The sequence below is a fragment of the Emys orbicularis genome, chromosome 6, assembly GCF_028017835.1.
Source record: "Emys orbicularis isolate rEmyOrb1 chromosome 6, rEmyOrb1.hap1, whole genome shotgun sequence".
NCBI lineage: Eukaryota > Metazoa > Chordata > Testudines > Emydidae > Emys > Emys orbicularis.
The window spans coordinates 92,613,944-92,632,047 of NC_088688.1; the positions used below are offsets into that span (position 1 = coordinate 92,613,944).

Genomic DNA, 18,104 nt, shown 5'->3' on the forward strand with positions numbered 1-18,104 from the left:
ATTTAGTAGTGTATTAGCAGTTCATCTGTTTCTTCCTGCCATAACAGGAGAAATACAGAATTCCACAGAAGGATGATGAGAGGATGGTAGGATGGAGAAAGAATGAAATAAATAAATATTTATTTAGATCACAATGGGAACTATATCCATAGTGCCTTATAAGAGGCTGGTTACAAAAAAAGACTTAAAAAAAACAACAACAACAAAAAAGGCAAAGCACACTATAGACAACTATGGAAATTGGTGGGGTTTTTTCTCCTATTAACAAAGCTGTACAAATGAAGATTTTATATACTAGTTCTGCACACGGTAAAGCATTGATTTACTTAGTTTGTACACTCCTTTATTTTGTATAAACATATCAGTATTTTTACTTTAGAGTCACACTGTGTTATAGTTTACAATGTTTATTTTAAATACATACAGGATTATGTCTCGCAGATTTAATTTAAGGTGCAATTTATCAAAACCTACCGTAAGGATTATTTTCTTCTCAGTTCTCTTTGGCACATTTCCAGGTTTACGTAAATACAAAAGTGTAGGATTGAATTTACTATCTAACAATCCAGGAACTTGAATATTTTGACAGCATGTAAATGCAATTTTGTGTTTACTACAAGCTTATTTAAGAAAAAAGAGACTCTTGGGTATGAATTTCAATTTGCTTTGCAAATCAGATGGCCGACATGACGTAGATATGCAAGGCAAACAGTTTGTTCTTAACAGCGATTCCTCCCTCCGGGGAATGATGTTGCACCATGGAAATATCGTATCCAGCATTGTATAGAATGCTTGACATTATGGAATGTGTTTATGAAGAAGCCCATGGTGATGTCATCACTTTGTATAACAAGTCACTAAAACACATGGCTTCCTTAGTCCAGGAAATTTGATAAAATAGTACGATTTAGCTGGTAGGGCTTGGCACTGAAATGGCGGGGTGTAGGGCTTTTGCAGCTGCAAAATTACACCTGTTCAACCAAGGAGCAAACAAACCAACTAGCTGTGTAAAAGCTTAGCTAGCCAGTAGCATCTCTCTAGAAAAAGGAGTGTCTCATCTACACTTGATATTATGTCCTTCTTTTTCTGAGCGGAAAAGATTTGGAAGTCACCCTATGAGTAGCTATTTTCATCTTCATGACCTCCGCCTGCCCTGCAGATGAGAAATACTAGGCTAAAATAAAAAATGGACAATACTGAAGCTGTCTTCTTGCTACTTTCAATGGAGATGTTTTAATAAACTATCAAAGTGGACCTAAGTTGGCAGAGAGTTTCACTTTGCAATAATTTATTCAAGTATAAGAGCAAACCTGTAGCAATTTGCTTCACATGCAGAGTTCAGTTCTGCTCTCTGCTTGCATTCATGGGGGGGAGAGGGGGGAATCAACTATATAACATTAGAAGCTTTTCCTTGACCAATAACTTTCAACATCCATAATGCTTAAAATAAAAGCAACGTAAAACTTCATAAATGTTAAAACACTTATTGCAGAACCCTTAAGGCCTGTTTTCTTTCTAAAACTGTTTGCCCCATGTATTGTTCAAACCAGCTGCAGAAGTGAACAATTTGGCACATTATCAAGTTACAGTAGGTGTTTTATATGCAGTGTCATTTGTAAAAATGTGAAAGGCAAAAATATTAACAAGAATTCCATACACAGAGTGGCAGAATGGAAGAAAGGTGTGAAACACTGCATGTTGCCCGAGAGAAGCACATTTGCTTCACTTCACTGGCCTGGTTCTAACATCCAGCTTATGAACTAGATGATTCCAAATAGGCATTCCAAAGCCTCATCCATCTTACATGATTAAAAAATGACATATTTTACAACTTGCCTTAATGCCGTCTCATCAACTTGCCCACAGGGACCAAATGCTGCGAATCCAAACAGTGGGGAAAAAAAACAGAAGTCTGTGTATCAAATCAAATATACTCAAGTTTGTTATTAGCTTTTTCTTAATTATCCTTCAGTGCCAGCGGAACTGTAGGCTTCAGAACTGTGATGTCTGGGTGAATGATATGGTGTCAGATTTATCTATGGCAAAACCTCCATTTACGTAGGATTTCTTGGTCTCCGGTTCATCATTATCGAGTATTGTTGTTTCCAAGGCAAAAGGATTGACTATGTTGACTTCAGAAGAGACATCCATTTGCTCTAGCTCTCTTTTGGAGAGCTTCTCCACAATCCCTGCACCAAAGGCATCTCCAAGGACGTTTACCATTGTTCTGAACCGGTCCCTATGGAGTAAAAATGTTGGGTTAGACAGGCCAGGATTTCTGGTTCCAGTGTGCTTTCTTAGAAACTGTATGTCATTTAAATACAAATATTTTTTAGTAATCAGTTTAAAATTAAACTATACTGTAGACACTGAGCCAGATGCTATACTGGTGTAACTCCAGTGGGTTTACTCTGGATTTTCACTGGTGTAGGAATTAGGAGCAGAATTTTTTCACTCTTTCCTCTAGGCAATATTATTTGAAAAAACTTGGAATTATTGGTACTAAAAAGTGATTTTTTAGAAACAATAAGTAACATTACATTTCTGTTATGGCAGAAGTTACCAGGTGGCGATGTTACATGTAGTTTTACAAATAGAGCTGGGCAAACAAGTGATTTTTTTGATTCTCTGTCCTGTTTCCACCCCATCCATCCCCCCCCCCCCTAAAAAAAAAGAAAGAAAAGAAAAGAAAATCAGTTCAGGTCAAACTACATCTAAAAATTGTGAAACATTCTGGCAAATTGAAAAAGTCCATTTAGGACTAAACAAATTCATTATCTGTCGTGTTGACAATGAAGTCAATGGGGCAGGAAAAGTGAGTGAGAATGCCTCTATACCTGGTTAGAGTGCTAGTAGAATCTGGGAGACCCAAGTTGAAGTCCCTGCTCCAATGACTGTTTATACATAGTAGAACAGTTTAATCAGGAGAGATCCCTTAACCTAATGGTCAGGACACTATCTTGCAATGTGGGTGACTTCAGGCCAAGGGGGGAGTTGTAACCAGGCCTCTCAAACACAGGTGAGTGCCCTACCAACTGGACTAAAAGTTATAAAAGAAGCCACTGCTGCAATGCATCAGAGTCCTGAAAAGCCTTTTTGGGGGGAGAATGGGAGGGGAGCAGAGCAGGGTGGTCAGTATTATTTAGTGAATTGACACAGTTTGTGGTTGGCCAAAACTGCATTTTGGGGGAGAAAAAATATTCCTCCAAATTTTTTTGCCCAGCTCTACTTACAAGTTCTTTTTCATGTGAGCACTGTCCAGTCTTTGAAGAAATGCTGTGCTGTTGGTTGTTTTATTATGAGGGGTTTTTTGGTTTTTTTTTTTTGGGGGGGGGAAAGCTCTGGTGACCAGCTGGAGCATTTGCTCTCTGCCTTAATTGTTCCAACTGGAATCAATTTTCATTGCAGAGTTGCTCCCTGGGAAGTGGGCATTGGTATTTCGGCTGAGAGTCCAGAAAGAGGGGCTTGCCTGTGTGCTGTTTGTCTATCTCTGTTTAAAAACAGGTGTCTGAAGTGTACATAAAACAAATTACACTAAGAAATAGCTGGACACCATGTCACTGGTTTCCCCTCCAATGGGAAACTGAGCAGAAAGGCCCCAAATTTGCTTAATAATAATAATAATAATTAATAAATAAATAATAATGCTACCACTTGGCAGAGGAGTGACCATACTTTGCCATGTAGTGTAGTTTGAAATTTGGGGCCAGATGTAAATTGGCATGGAACTGGGACAGGGAATGTGAAAACTAGTGTGTCTGTTGTTTGTTCCCCATGTGACCTCTGCATGGTTGGGACTTTGAGGGATGTTGATGCCAGTGCATGGGGTGGAGGCAAGAAGCTTTTCAAAATGGCCACGATAGTGCCTCTGGTGGTAATACTTGCACAAATGTTTATTCATGGTAGTTTTGTGACTATTCTTGCAAATAAAAAGTCACTCAAATGTTCCCAAATACAAAGGGATTGCAAACACCAGTGAAGTGTATCAGTGTTCTTGTATGGATAACATGTATCACATGAGGAAGCGCCCGAGTTAACCCTGCAGTGAAGATGTACCCTTAGAGGTGGAGCTGTGCTGGGAGCAGGAAGGGAGAGGAGCAGTGGTAGCTGAAGGCATTATGCCAACATAGTGTAGGTGGAATGCTTCTGGGAAATGGGGGAGCACACTGAAGAGCAGCCCTTGCATTAGCTTTTGAAAGACACAGGCTCAGGTCCTCAGCTGGTGTAAAATTGCTCCGCTGACTTTGGTGGTATGCTATGTGATATACACCAGCTGAGGCTGTGACCTATAGCATGTGCTCCCTCAGTAAATCCTTCCAGGTGAGGTGGTGTGGGAGGCCTGGCTGCTAACTCAACCCACTCAGAAACACAGGCCTTTGCTGCCAGCTGGCTAGGAACTCCCCATTGGGGAGCGCAGCTGGAAAATTCTGGCTGCTTTCTGCACAGGAACGCTCCCCAAGCCCCGTCCTGCAGTACACCCATGCTGAACCCCATCTGAACACACTAGTGGAAAAATCAGCCTGATGTTAATTACATTTTAAAAAATGAATTCATCTATTTAAGAAGATTGAATCAGAAAAATATTTTGTCTGGCACAGACTCATTGCAGAGCAAGATACTGCAGAAGCAGCTGCCTCTTCTCTGCCATGCAGGTGCTATCATTAGTCATTATCATTAGAGCTTTGCTGATAAAGGGATTTTACTTTATGGATCCAGTTTTGTGTTATTTGTACTAAAACTGACTGTTGCTTAAGAATGGTAGGAAATCAAATTTCAGTGCAGATAAATGTAAGACTGCAGAATCCAAAGTTCAAGGGAGGAAAGAATCTGCATAAGACACAAAACACTAACTTAAAAAGAGGTGGAATATTACCAATTTACAGGCACTGTGCAGTAAAGTTAACTGGCTGTAAATATCAGCACACTGGTTAAAAGCACATAGTGTAGAATTTTGTGATTATACTGAATTCTTAGGAACAGCCCATCTTTTCTTGTGCATGATGCTCTCTCCTTTAGATTCTCTTCCTTTCAAGTAATTTCACATTGCTGATGTTAACTAGAAGAGCACAGGTCCTGGTTTAACAGCTATGGCAACAACAAACTTCTTTAGGGGATTCCAGGGTACAAAGGTATGGTCTTGAAAATCTGCCCTATGAAATATATGGTATGTGGTATTATAAAGGTTTTGTGGTTCCTGAGTTTGGGACTGGTCACATTACTACTATGGCTAGCACAGTAACAGCCATCTAAAGAGCAACTTTAGCACTGAAAAATCTTTCTATTTAAGGGCATGGCACTTCCCAGAGGAGGGTTTTCTGGTAAAAGCATTCTGACCTCTTCCAAACATTTTTCATGCAAACAAAGGTGGGTTGTGTGAGTTGTCCTAGATTGGCTCCCCATTGTGGGTTTGATGCATCTGTCTCTATCATCAGATAAAGGGTAGTCTGAGTACAGTATATCAAAGAAAAGACTGAGTAGCATGACGAAGACAAAGAAACTTGCTGAGATGCTGTAACTCTATGCATCCTTTCTCTATAATTTCTGAGTAACATCAGTCTGACTTGATGAATTGCCATATTGAGATAAAAAAGAAAGGTCATCCCTAACTGCAGGTGGACGTGGAAGAAACTGCCCCCCCTCCAAAGTACTGGATCAGAACTTCCAAGGAAAATATCAGCATGGCTGCTTGGAAGCTAAAGAGGATGAAAGGGCTAAAGAGCTGATGACTCAGAAGAGCGACAGTATTGCTTCCCAGTGGTGCTCCCTTTGAGCCCGATGCACAAATCACTTCTGGTGGGCAGAGAGCCCAGAGTCACAGCCTGGTCGATGCTGTTAGAATTCTCCCTGGCACGTGCTGTTGTCTTTTTCTTATATGAAAACTGGGACAATCCAAATTACCTAGCAGTGGTTCTTGTGTCCTCCAGTTTCCCAAGACTGGCGTTTGTTTTGTCATTAGATTAGAGCTCTCCGCTGGAAGATTTGACATTGTTCGTCTGCATTTATTGAGAAAGTCCCAATGTCTGGCACCAAGAGCACCACCCAACGTAAGCAACGAGACTATGGAACAGCAGCTGAAACATTCTACACTGTTCTCAGAAAGAGTTCAGACAAATCTTAGCCTCAATGTTTTCTGGCCCTTGAGTCTTCCTTGTTGTCCCCCTGGAGAAGATCAGTCACCAAAAGTTTCAATTATATGCCAAGTTCCTTGGAACTGTTTAAATCAAGGCACTTAAACTCAATAGCATGGTATATGACTGAGCTTTACTGATCATTTTGACACTGCATGGGTATCCTCATGGCACTGACTAAACTCCCACACCGAATTTACAGCCATCAGGGAGAGAGGATAAAGAGATGGCCTTGAGTCATCAGGTAAGAGGATGCCACAGCCTCCCTCATCCACTCTTCCGTTTCTTATTTAGAGCTGTTGTCGCTCAGATTAATGGATTCAGCTACTTGGTCACTTCCTGGAGATTCTGCTCCCTTCTTGGGACATTTTGGGAAAAGAAAGAACATTGCATCAGCCCCAAGATCAGTCCACAAAGGACAGAGTTGGTGTTCGTAGCCTTATGAATCTAGCAGGAGATATGATCTCACATTCTAAGAGAAGGCATTTGTTCTCCAATTGTCAAGGCGGTGCATGACCACAAAGCCCTTTTTGTCTTGTTGCTGCTTATGAAGTAACCAGAAGTGCTGGTTTTACATCTTCATCTGGCTAGGAGACTTTGCACTTATCTTTTGGATGCAGCCACAGCCACAGGGGCCCATAATTTTATCATCACAAGACTTGATGATTTCAACATGCTCTACCTTGGACTGACCCTGAAAGCCATCCAGAAGCTACAGCTGGTTCAACATGCAATGGCCTGCCTGCTAGGCAGAGGCTAGGCCTGCCTGCTACGCTGACATGAGCACATCCATTCTATACTTCACATGCTATACCAGCTACTTGCTTAATACCAAATCCGTTTCATTGTTCTGGACCTTATCAGTAAAGCCCTAAATAGGCTAGAACCTGCCACTCTCTCCATACCCCTCGATGGCAAGCACTGAAGATGACAGAGACCAGGTTCTATCATGTGGGGGAGTCAGTGTTCTTAGTTGGTGGGCCCTTAAATGTGGAATTCACTACTGCCAGAGGCCAGGCTGAAATGGAGTCCTGTGACCTTTAGAGAATGGTGTGAGACTTGTACTTTTTGATAAACATTCCCCTAAGAAAGTTTCCCCTGTTGGGAGGTCTAGGAGATACATCAACAAGGAAATCGCATCAGTCCATTGGTGAGGGAATGGGAGTTTTGTTCATTGAGGGGAGCTTTGTATGTCTAAATTAAATTTAATGGGATCCTGACAGTACAGAACACTTCAGAAATGTACATCATAATAAAAACAAATTACAATCCCACTGCCCTGTTCATTTGTTTTCTGTGGCTCGATGAAGATGGCATAGACCATCAGTGGTTCTTCCTTGCTTGTATGCCCATGTCTAGACTAGGACATAGATTGTGTATAAAAACATGAGCTAAGTTGTGTTTATAAATTATACTACTTTCCTAGTCTAGACAGGACCTTTGGGAGAGGATTCCACTGTTCCCCCATCTGTTAGCCCACTTTGCAGATACTGATTTACAACTCCAGAGAGTCTCAGGCAACATTAAGGCAGCTGACATCTAATAAGAGCCTGGAGAGACTTTATCAGGCTGTTTTGGGAATACAGGAATAAAAATGCTCATCCTGTTGTAACTCTGACAGCCATCAGCTGTCTGACCGTGACACACAGGAGGAACGGATGGCTGCACAAAGTGGGTGGCTCACAGGTCAGAGATTTTTCCTGCTATGGTTTTCTTTTTTTAAGAGTAATACTCGGTCACACTTTTCACCTATAGGTCTCTAAGCCTCTTACAAAATGGGTAGCACCATTATCTCCAAATGACAGATAGGGAAACTGAGGCACAGAGCAGCTGCTCTGCTCCAACTAACACTATACATCCATGACAGTCAGGACCCAGGATCCTACTCCAGCACCTCATCATGTTGCTTCCCTGGGGCTTGGGTGTCTCATTCTTAATCAGAAGATACTTTCTCCTCCATCAGTCCAGCACCTGGCATTAGGCGTTCCCCAAAATAACCAAGTGGGCAAGGCCAACACTTTTCAGACCTTTCTTCCTGGAGAGAGGTCTGTAAACAAACCTCTAGAATCAGTGGAAAAGGCACATGACAAGCCCCCAGGAGATCTTTATCTCTCCCCTGGAAAAATAGCTTAACAGGATCAGGAAAGTTTTCATGAGCTGGAAAGGGGGAACCAAGGTGTGTGTGTGGGGGGGGGGGGGGGGGGAACATGCCCATGTTGATCTTTCAGAGTGGAGAGCAGCTCACGCAGGAAAGAAGTTGCCACTGCAGAAGCCCTGTGCGACTGTACATTGGACACGTGCTTAGAACTTTTCCCCTCTAAAACAAAACAAAAATCACAGAAGTAAACGGTTTGCGTTGTGAAAATTAGCTGGAATGTTATGTTTGTGGCTTGCATCTGATTACTGCAAATAAATTATGTAACTACCATAACATTATTTTACAAATACCTCTGATTGAAATGGATGTTTTTGCTTACAGTTCTTTTCTTAGTTACATTTTGTAGTCTGTATATTTTGAGTGAGATTTTCATGAACTGAGGCCATTTTCTTGTGTACTCTGTATATGCAGTTACCATAACTGCATTGGTGAATCGGGGCACATGGGTGTATAAACAGGTATTTAACCATTGAGGTGCATATGCAATTGTGGTAATTGGTGTGAGTATTTTTGTATGTATAGAGTGTACAGATCTTGGTCCTTGTTTTTATCAAAATCTGGCCTTGTATGTCATCTTCACATAACAGAATAATAAAAAGGGCCCAGATCTGATCAGACTGTTAGCTGTTTTGATTAACAATGATGTTGTTTATATAATTGTATTACAAATCAGATGTGTGGCAGTGTTATCTCTAACCTACTTTATTTCTAGTTAATTTTTAAACATATTATTGAACAGCCTAGTTAGAAGGAGAAATAAATTCAGGGTTAAAAGTCCGGTCACAGATGTTCATGCACCATGTATAAAATACACTACTGAAATAATTAAATGCTGAATATATTAAACTTACAGAAGCCAGTCAACTGCTATGATAAGGGTAACATCTTCAGCAGGCAGCCCAACTGCGCTCAGCACAATCACCATGGTGACTAGTCCAGCCTGGGGGACCCCTGCAGCTCCGATGCTGGCTGCAGTAGCTGTGACACTAAATCCCAGACAAATCAGGGAAAAGACAGTTTGAAAATGTCCTCCTCCTGAGTGGATTTCTCTGCTACATTCAGAATTGTGTGCTCACTGAAATATAAAACTAATTTTTAAAAATCCTTCTTCATACTAATCCCATACTTCACTGGGAGTTATACCTGCATAGAGGCATGTGGGATCCAGGACCCCAGTGGGTTTCTATCATTTGCAGATGTTTTTATCAGCATTGTTGTTGACATAGTGGCTAATCACATTTAGGGGTAGATCCTGGCCCGTCCTTGGAAAGGCAAAAAAGGTGTACGGGCTATGAAGCTGCCATGGTTCTGCTGCACAGGGCAAGTACATATACCCCAGTATGCTTTGGAGCTGTCTAAACAGCAGCACTGATGAGGAACTTAAGAGGGGTGGGGGGCATGGCCAATGGGATTGCAAAGTATGCAGATCTACTGGACAAAATGTCCAGGTTGGGGGTGTACTGCAAGCCTCAGCTGTTACTGTACCTACAGCTTCCAGACACTGCAGCCCCATGCCCTGCTACCTCGTTCCTCACCCCAAATTCCTACATAGGTCCTCTGTGCAAGGCTTATTTACTGAGGATTTGTGGAAGAGGTGAAAATTTGACCCTTATTGCTCAGTGGTGTGAATGACAGGTGTGAAATCAGCAAGATTCTGTTAGGGTGCCTGAAGTAAATCCACAATTCAGTAACAAAAATAACAACATAACTCATGTTATGGTATCACCCTCACCTAATGGTAATTATTTTGCCAACATCCAACTCTAAGTCATTAAGCTGTGCAATAAACACAGCTGCCACGGCTTCATAGAGGGCTGTTCCATCCATGTTGATTGTAGCTCCGACTGGTAAAACAAATCTGGTAATTCTTTTGTCGACATGGTTTTTTTCTTCTGCACAGCGAAAGGTGACAGGCAGAGTTGCTGAACTGGGTCATAAATAAACAAACAAATAAGCAGCACACTACTAGAATGCCTGTTCTTTTATTAATCTGATGGGCTTTTTTTTTTTTTTTTTTTTTTAAAGCCAAACTGCAGTCAAATTCTGCCCTAGGGTGTGAAGGAGAGTTGTGCATATACATTGAAAGTACAGTTTGTCCCTTGGATTGAAATCGTAATTCCCATCTCTTCTCATTCCTGGAACAATAACTGAAAGTTTTAATTATCCTTAAAATAACACAATAAAGCAATGAAACAATTTAGCTTCAGATATTTTGTGGGCAATGAACTAATTTACAGCACTATTTCCTGGACTTACACACAAGAGACTAGACACTAATCTCAAAAGCATTGGTATAAATCCAGGATAACTCCATTGTAGTCAACGGCACACTTTTGGGTGCTATATGAAAAATAATTATAAGAGTAATACTTCCTCTAGGTTTACACCCAATGGATTTACAATGGTTCATGTGAGATCAGGATGAGAAACACAGGCAGCAATAAAATCAGAGCAACAGATAAACTAAAGAGATGATGATTACAAAGTATATTAATGCTAGAGGGAAAAAAATTATTTTGATTACCTGGAGGAGATCATGAGGGCTGTCAGAAGTGCCTGAGCCATCCCTATGGCAAACCGAAAAGGGTTTTTCCTTACTGTTATTAAGTAGATCAGTGGCAGAACTACAACAGAATGGATTGCAAGTCTGCAAAAGAAAACAGCCTGTTCAAATAGTTAGATCTATCTGATCTCATGGTCTTAATGAGGAGGTGTTAACCAGTGTCCAGTTCTGCCCTCAGATACCTGTGTGCAACTCAGATTGACTTCAATGATAATTACATGCATGTATTCCAGGGCAAATTATGCCCAATTTATGTTAGTAATTTTTGGACAGATGCACTTCTCCTGAAACATTTTTTTTGGGGGGGAGGCATTATATGTCTCTGTTTTCAATGTACAATATGAAATCAGATGAACTAATTAATATATTAGGATCAAAGTCAAACTGAAGATGTTAAAACAAATAAAAGAAATGAAGAATATTTAAACAGAAGAACAGAGGCAGTGTTGAAAAAAATGAAAAAGTCCAAAATATTCTTATAACTAAGACTAGAGGCTAGAGCTAAAAAATGGATTAGCATTATTAAAAAGTATTATATCACCTTTGGAAATATTTTCTGATGGGGTTAAAGGGAAATTTGGTTTACAGATGGGTTTTCATAATGGCTTTGATTACATCCATTTCAACATCACATTTTTGTACTGTGGGAAATTGCATATGTAAATTTGGTTCAAATTCTACTCTGTTAAATTAGGGTAAATCTCGATTAAATTCAACTGAGTTATTCCTGATTTACCCTGGTGTAAATGAGAAGTATATGGCCCTACAGTACTGAATGTTGTTAGAGCTGAAGGATTGTCATTTAACACTGTTACTTAGATCACTTTTATTTGTACTTATAGAATAAGAAGGACAAAATTCTCCCCTCAGATATATGTGAGCAACTCCTGCTGGAGTTAATTGGAGTTGTGGGCATGTATCTGAAGGAAGAATTTGCCCCTGGATGTATTAAATTACTATACTTGCCTAGCACACATCTGTTAATTTGAGCATAGAGTTCATGAATGTGTATGCTGCAGCTTGGAAAAGAGGAGACTAAGGGGGGATATGATAGAGGTATATAAAATCATGAGTGGTGTGGAGAAAGTGAATAAGGAAAAGTTATTTACTTGTTCCCATAATATAAGAACTAGGGGCCACCAAATGAAATTAATGGGCAGCAGGTTTAAAACAAATAAAAGGAAGTTCTTCTTCACACAGAGCACAGTCAACCTGTGGAACTCTTTGCCTGACGAAGTTGTGAAGGCATGGACTATAACAGGGTTTACAAGAGAACTAGATAAATTCATGGAGGTTAAGTCCATTAATGGCTATTAGCCAGGATGGGTAAGGAATGGTGTCCCTAGCCTCTGTTTGTCAGAGGGTGGAGATGGATGGCAGGAGAGTGATCACTTGATCATTACCTGTTAGGTTCACTCCCTCTGGGGCACCTGGCACTGGCCACTGTCGGAAGACAGGATACTGGGCTGAATGGACCTTTGGTCTGACCCAGTATGGCCATTCTTATGTTCTTATGGGGCTAGAGATATATAGCTTATGTTAAGTATATTTGAAGTGAAATGTTTATGAAAGGTCTGTGAAATACTTCTGGCATTCCAAGGTCACATGCCATCACAGCAACAGCGATTGTCATAGATAGGAATAGTCAGAGCCTGGAAAAGGCATAGACCATATACATGGCATATACAATCTTGGAACTCCTATAGTACCATCACAGGATGTTCTTGGGAGCACGAGTGTGTTTGCAACACCATTTAATGATCTCACAGCAGCTGATAAAGATATTGAGAAAGTCTGGGACCACTTGTTCTGCCAAAATCAGGCAATTAACACAGCAATAGCTACCTACGGAACAGAAATTTACAGTGGCACATAAAATGGGCAAGTTATCAGACTGTAGGGAGAAAGATCTGTTTTACACCATTGGACTTCTTAGTTTTTAATCTGTAATGTGAGTGCTTGGTCCAGCAAGCAGAATGGAAGTAAGAGATTCTGGGGGCTAAGGAAGTGGATGGAGAAGGTTTTTTACTCTTTGTAATATTGGAAAAAGGAACTTTTTCACCATTCTGGTTAAAGCAAGTTTAATGATCATTGGCCTATAAACAGGACGAAAGCAGAATTTTAGGGAGCTGGTTAAACCATAAGTGTGAAAAACAAAACTAAGGTATATATCTAACCATTTAAGCCAAATTTGGACAGAATGGTTGTCTCTAAAAAGTCTGAACCAGGTGTTTAACAGAAAAGAAATCAAGCCCTTTATGATTATGTGCAGAAAGATATTTTAGATCCAACACAACAAGTGAATAAAGAGAGAATGGAAAGAATGTTATGTGCTGGTGTTGGGACCTCTTTTACAAAAAGTTACTAAAGGTAAAATTTTCTATAGGGCCTAAGTGACTTGTGGCTTAACAACTCCCAACTGACTTAGCCACTTTTGAAAATTGTATTCTTAGGTATTGTTAGAATCAGTAATTAATCAGAATGATCCCAAGTAAATATGCTTGTGCTCATCTCAGTACTCATGCCAGTAATTTAGTCATATCTTGCTCTACTATTTATGAAAATTTATTTCCAAAAAACTTCCTCTCTCAGTTGATAATAAAATTTTTACAGTTAAAAACAAAAACAAAAACAAAAAACCCTATCAGCAGCGAGAAGGGAAGTCCTGGGAAATAGAGCTCTTCCTGAGATAGAAGCCTGTTGCCCAACAACATAGATAAACATCAGGATTTAAGCAGTTCTTTGCTTTTTAAAGGATCAGAAGGAGCAGATTACAGGGACACCACTTAGTCCCCGGTCCTCTCCTCCCCAGCTTCTCTTTGGGCCCTGGTTCCTCTGGCCTGCTCATGGTGCATTTTAGGTCAATTCCTCTTTCTTTAGGCTGATAAAGTGTCCCCATTTTGACACATAATCTGTGAGATGGAGAAGTCTGGGGTAGAGAGATACTGGGGAAGACAGAGAGTGAAGGAGGGAGACATTGGAACCAATTAGGGTTTGGGCGGGAGAGACACTGGGAGCAACATACCCTTGGATGACTTGAAAGAGAGACATTGGGGGTGAGATGCATTACAACCAATCTGAGAGTGAGACATAATGGGGTTCAGAAACACATGAAGACGTTTGGGGATGTGAGAGAAATTATACAGGGATTTGGGGGAGTGGAATAGAGAGAGAGAGAGAGAGAGACATTATGGGGTGATTGAGGAACACATTAAAAAGTGGAAGGACAGAAGAAAGAAATCTGGGAAGAGATGAGATAGGAAATGGGAGCTGGAGAAGGAAAGAGGGGATGGAGTGAAAGGAGTGTACAAAGACAGGGACAAAGAATAAAGGGTGAATGCAATGGAAGTTGAGGGAGTTCTACATCACACATGGATAAAACCCAAAGAAAGGCATAGGAAAAAAATGAAAAGATGGTTCCAGAAAATGCAGAACAGAAAGCTGCAGAGAAAGAGGAGACCAAAATATAAAGACAGAGAAGAACAAGAAAGAAGGTCAAAATGGAAGAGATTAATAATGAAAACCCGGCTGGGTCTAGGGGAAAATATAGTAATGAGGATGAGGAGGGACAACTACTGTGCTCTCCTACATAGTAAAAGGGAGCTAGGTATTTAGCTGCCTAAAAATGGGAGAAGGAAGAGCAGGCACCTTTCCCTCATCCCTGCTATCTAATGCCCGTTACATACATTGCCACCCTCACTTCTGTGAATCCGGTCATAAAACCCTCTCCCTTCTGTTCAGAGTTGCAGAGAATGTGCTGCCCTTTGCCTTTCTCTATGGCAGCTAGAGCATGGCTCTCTGCAGAGTTTCCCATAAGTTCCTGCATAGTCAAGGAGTGTGCATCACTGGGCCTTGCAGAGTGAGAGCCTATTCTCTGCAAAGCTGAAAAGTCAGAGCTCTTGACCTTCGAAGGAGCACTTGAGGACTTATTTACAAACCATTATGCCCTGGGGCATTTGGCTGCTATCTAAACAGAAAAATAGTATGTGTAACAATACTTCATTTACAGTGTAAGTCCTCAAGGGCAGGGAGTGTCTCTACCTGTGTGTTTGTATAGCACTCAGGAAGACATGGGCCTGATTGGGGGCCTTAGGGTGCTACCACATAACAAATAATAATATTTAGTGTTCTAGATAAAACTGAAGTCAAAGGGCAGTAATAGTCCAGCTAGTGAATACCTTCTCTGGGCTATCTGGAGTTATTAATCTACAAAACTGTTGGACTTACCCTGTATCTTTCTATATGTTCCTGCCTAATTTCTGCTCATGGTTTGATTTATAATTAAACTCAGAAGAATTAGATCTGAATTAACAAATTATTGGCAATCATCAATTTCTGCCTCCTTTGTAAAACTGACAATGTTTCTACAACTAAAATGGAAATTTACAAAAAGTTTAAAACGTATGTTACACTTGTATGTAACCGACACTCTTCTGCAGTGTAATATTTTGAAATATTATCAGAATCGAATATTCCATTTCTGAATATTTATATAGTCATTACATTTCAAACAATCATTATTTGAAGTTTAAAATTATTTCTTGCTAGTCCCAACGTGAAAGTGTAAACAATTAAAAAAAAAAAAACTTTTGAAATAAAAAACCCAGTATCTAACAAAGATTCACAAAAAACTAAAGATCAGATCCTTCCATTTCTTTTTAGAGCGGCTTGTGCTAAACCCATTTATATTACCCTTCCCCCTGCTTGTGAAATGCTTTTGAAGAATAGCGTGTGCTTGTATATAAAGGGGGCAGAAACTCTGAAGGTGCTTTGGATCTGGCCTCTAAACAAAACATGAATAAATCCTCAGTATGCTGAAGAAATTTTGAAGAGCTGAAGCTTAAGGCAATGAACCAACACAATCTGGATGCTATGCTTCAGTGCCTTGGAAACAGACATTTAAATGCACCTAACTTAATGGGACCGTAAGCATGTATTTATCTTTCTAACAGTGTTCTTTGTGGGATATTCCTCAGAGATGTGGATTATCTATTGATATAAGATAAATTGCTTACAGCAGTTAAACTGTCCTTGCTAAGGCCCCAGACCTGCAAAGGGATTAGTGTAGTGTAAGTGTCCAAACACAAGGAGCACTTTGCAGAGTCATGGGGTCTAAAATAGATTTTTTTTTCTTTGAGTTGCCCTGGATTAAAACTAGAGAGTAAATGCTGCTTTTGTGGCTTTGTCAGCTACTCTTGTCTTGAAGAACCAATGTCTCAGATCATGCCTCCAAATCAATTCACAGAGTAGACTCTCTGGATGCAAATCGTCAGCTCTGTGTGGAAACGGGGCACAGCTGCCTCCCTGGCACCATTTCCTCTCCCTCTCCCACACAATGGAGCTGGGGACAGGCCACCAGAGGCTACCACTGGTGTAGGGGCACAGGTCCTCGATGCAGATCACTCTCGCCTCCCAATGATCCCCAGGGAGCGACCAGATTTGAGGAGGGCAACACAACCTTGTCAATAGGTTGGCAAACCCGGGCCGCCAACAAGAAGTTGGTGGGAGCAGCAGGGTTCTTCATGCCAGGAGAGTTCCTTCCCCGGCCCCATCCTTCCTGTGTTTAGTGGAGGCATCACCCCATTTTCTAAAGCAACATACCTACTGAGGAGCCAGCTAAGAGAGAGAGAAAGTACTGAGTTCCATATGCACCTTTTCATTTTATGCTGCAAGCACTGGTGCTGGAACTAGGGGTGCTGGATTGAAGCAGTAATAACAAACACCAAACACCATGGTTTCCATCATCAGCACCTCCACAATAAAAATTGTTCCAGCACCCCTGGCTGGCAGGCAGCTGATAGTTTAAAGTAAAGGGTGCACTTCTAATGCAAACTATCCTCAAATGACTTTATAGACAGAGGATCTTTTCTCAGATCTTATTTTTATATCATTCTCTGTCTGGGTATAGCAGAGGCTGGTTTGTTGTAGATAATTAAAACCTAATAAAGTGTGGTCCAATCAAATCATACATTTTCATTTTACCTTCAAGGAATGACATACCCGCTTAGTACTGTAGCCATATAAAGACCCAGTTTGCGAAAGATTTCCCAGTCCTCAACTTCTATTATCTTGCCAGCAATCAAGAACAAAATGCCAAGTGGCATATACCTAGGGTGCACAAAACAGCTTAATTAAAAATGCATCCTTTTGTAAAGCTGATGTTGCTACTCAGATCTGGCACAATAACATTTTCTTTCTGCAAGAAGATTTATTTTCATCACTGTAAAAATAAAGGAGAATTTGAGGTAGGATTCTGCAATACAGCTGAATTTACTCACTTTCAAATGTACTACATTAGAAGTGATTTTTAATATTAAAACATTAGTGTTTGCATGTTTAGGCGTCAGAGTAAATATAGCAGTAACCATAGTTCTACGTGTAATGAGTAAAGACATATTAACAGAGGTTGGAGAGATGGGTGAGGGATTACAGACTATGCCCCAATCCTGCAGAACCTTATTCATGTGCATAACTTTACTCACATATGTAAGAGTTTGCAGGATTGGGGCCTATAACCTTACACTGCAAAGAGATTGAGGTGGGAAAGTTCCCTTCTTCTCACATGGATTGCAGTGCAGAATCAGGGGCTATATCTTTATATAAAAATATACATTTTAATATATCAAGACAATGCATTGGTCTTCGCATTGTGTAATAAAGAACAGAACTAACATTTAATTAAGGCAAAAGCTATTGCTTTACAGCCAGATCACCTCTGGCTCTGTTCACATGTGATCTCACATGCTTACAGCCCAATCCTATAAACTCTTATTAGGGTGAATAGTGCATACTGCCAGGAGTGGCGATCCTTTTCAGGTCACAGTAGTTAACAACACACTCTCATTATCAAGTGTTTTCAGAGTCAAACCCTATAAAGGCCTGGGTGAAAATTATGGCCCTGATCCTGCAATCTGATTTCCACAAAGTCCTATTACAGATGATGGAGTACTGAACAGCTGTGTGGTCAGGCTGCAGGATTTTACTCCAATTTCAAGATCAAGACCCGTGTTTGTAATCTGGTTTCCTTGTCCAAAGTATATGTAGTATAATCTCACAAAACCTATTAGTATTGGGTTAATGATGCTGAAGTTTTAAATTACATGACCGCCTTGTATTTGTGAATACCGAATAAATGAGGGTTCAAATTCTAAACTGGCTCATATTATTGTTTCTTATTTTGAATTTGCAAGCCATTTATTAGACTTACTTTACTTTTAAAGTAGTTTGCTGTAAGAAGTGATATAAAAAAATAAAC

General features: G+C 40.4%; 1 protein-coding gene across 1 annotated transcript in view; it reads right to left on the reverse strand.

Annotated features, from left to right (window-relative positions):
* Window positions 1-1,992: 1,992 nt before the first annotated feature.
* SLC1A1 (solute carrier family 1 member 1) overlaps window positions 1,993-18,104 on the reverse strand; it is an 80,389-nt gene continuing 64,277 nt past the window's right edge. Inside the window, exons 8-12 of the mRNA XM_065405990.1 lie at window positions 16,850-16,957; window positions 10,811-10,933; window positions 10,019-10,213; window positions 9,138-9,272; window positions 1,993-2,239 (exon numbers count right to left, since the gene is read on the reverse strand). Of these exons, the coding sequence (XP_065262062.1) occupies window positions 1,993-2,239; window positions 9,138-9,272; window positions 10,019-10,213; window positions 10,811-10,933; window positions 16,850-16,957 (808 nt within the window). The remainder of the gene's footprint in view (window positions 2,240-9,137; window positions 9,273-10,018; window positions 10,214-10,810; window positions 10,934-16,849; window positions 16,958-18,104) is intronic.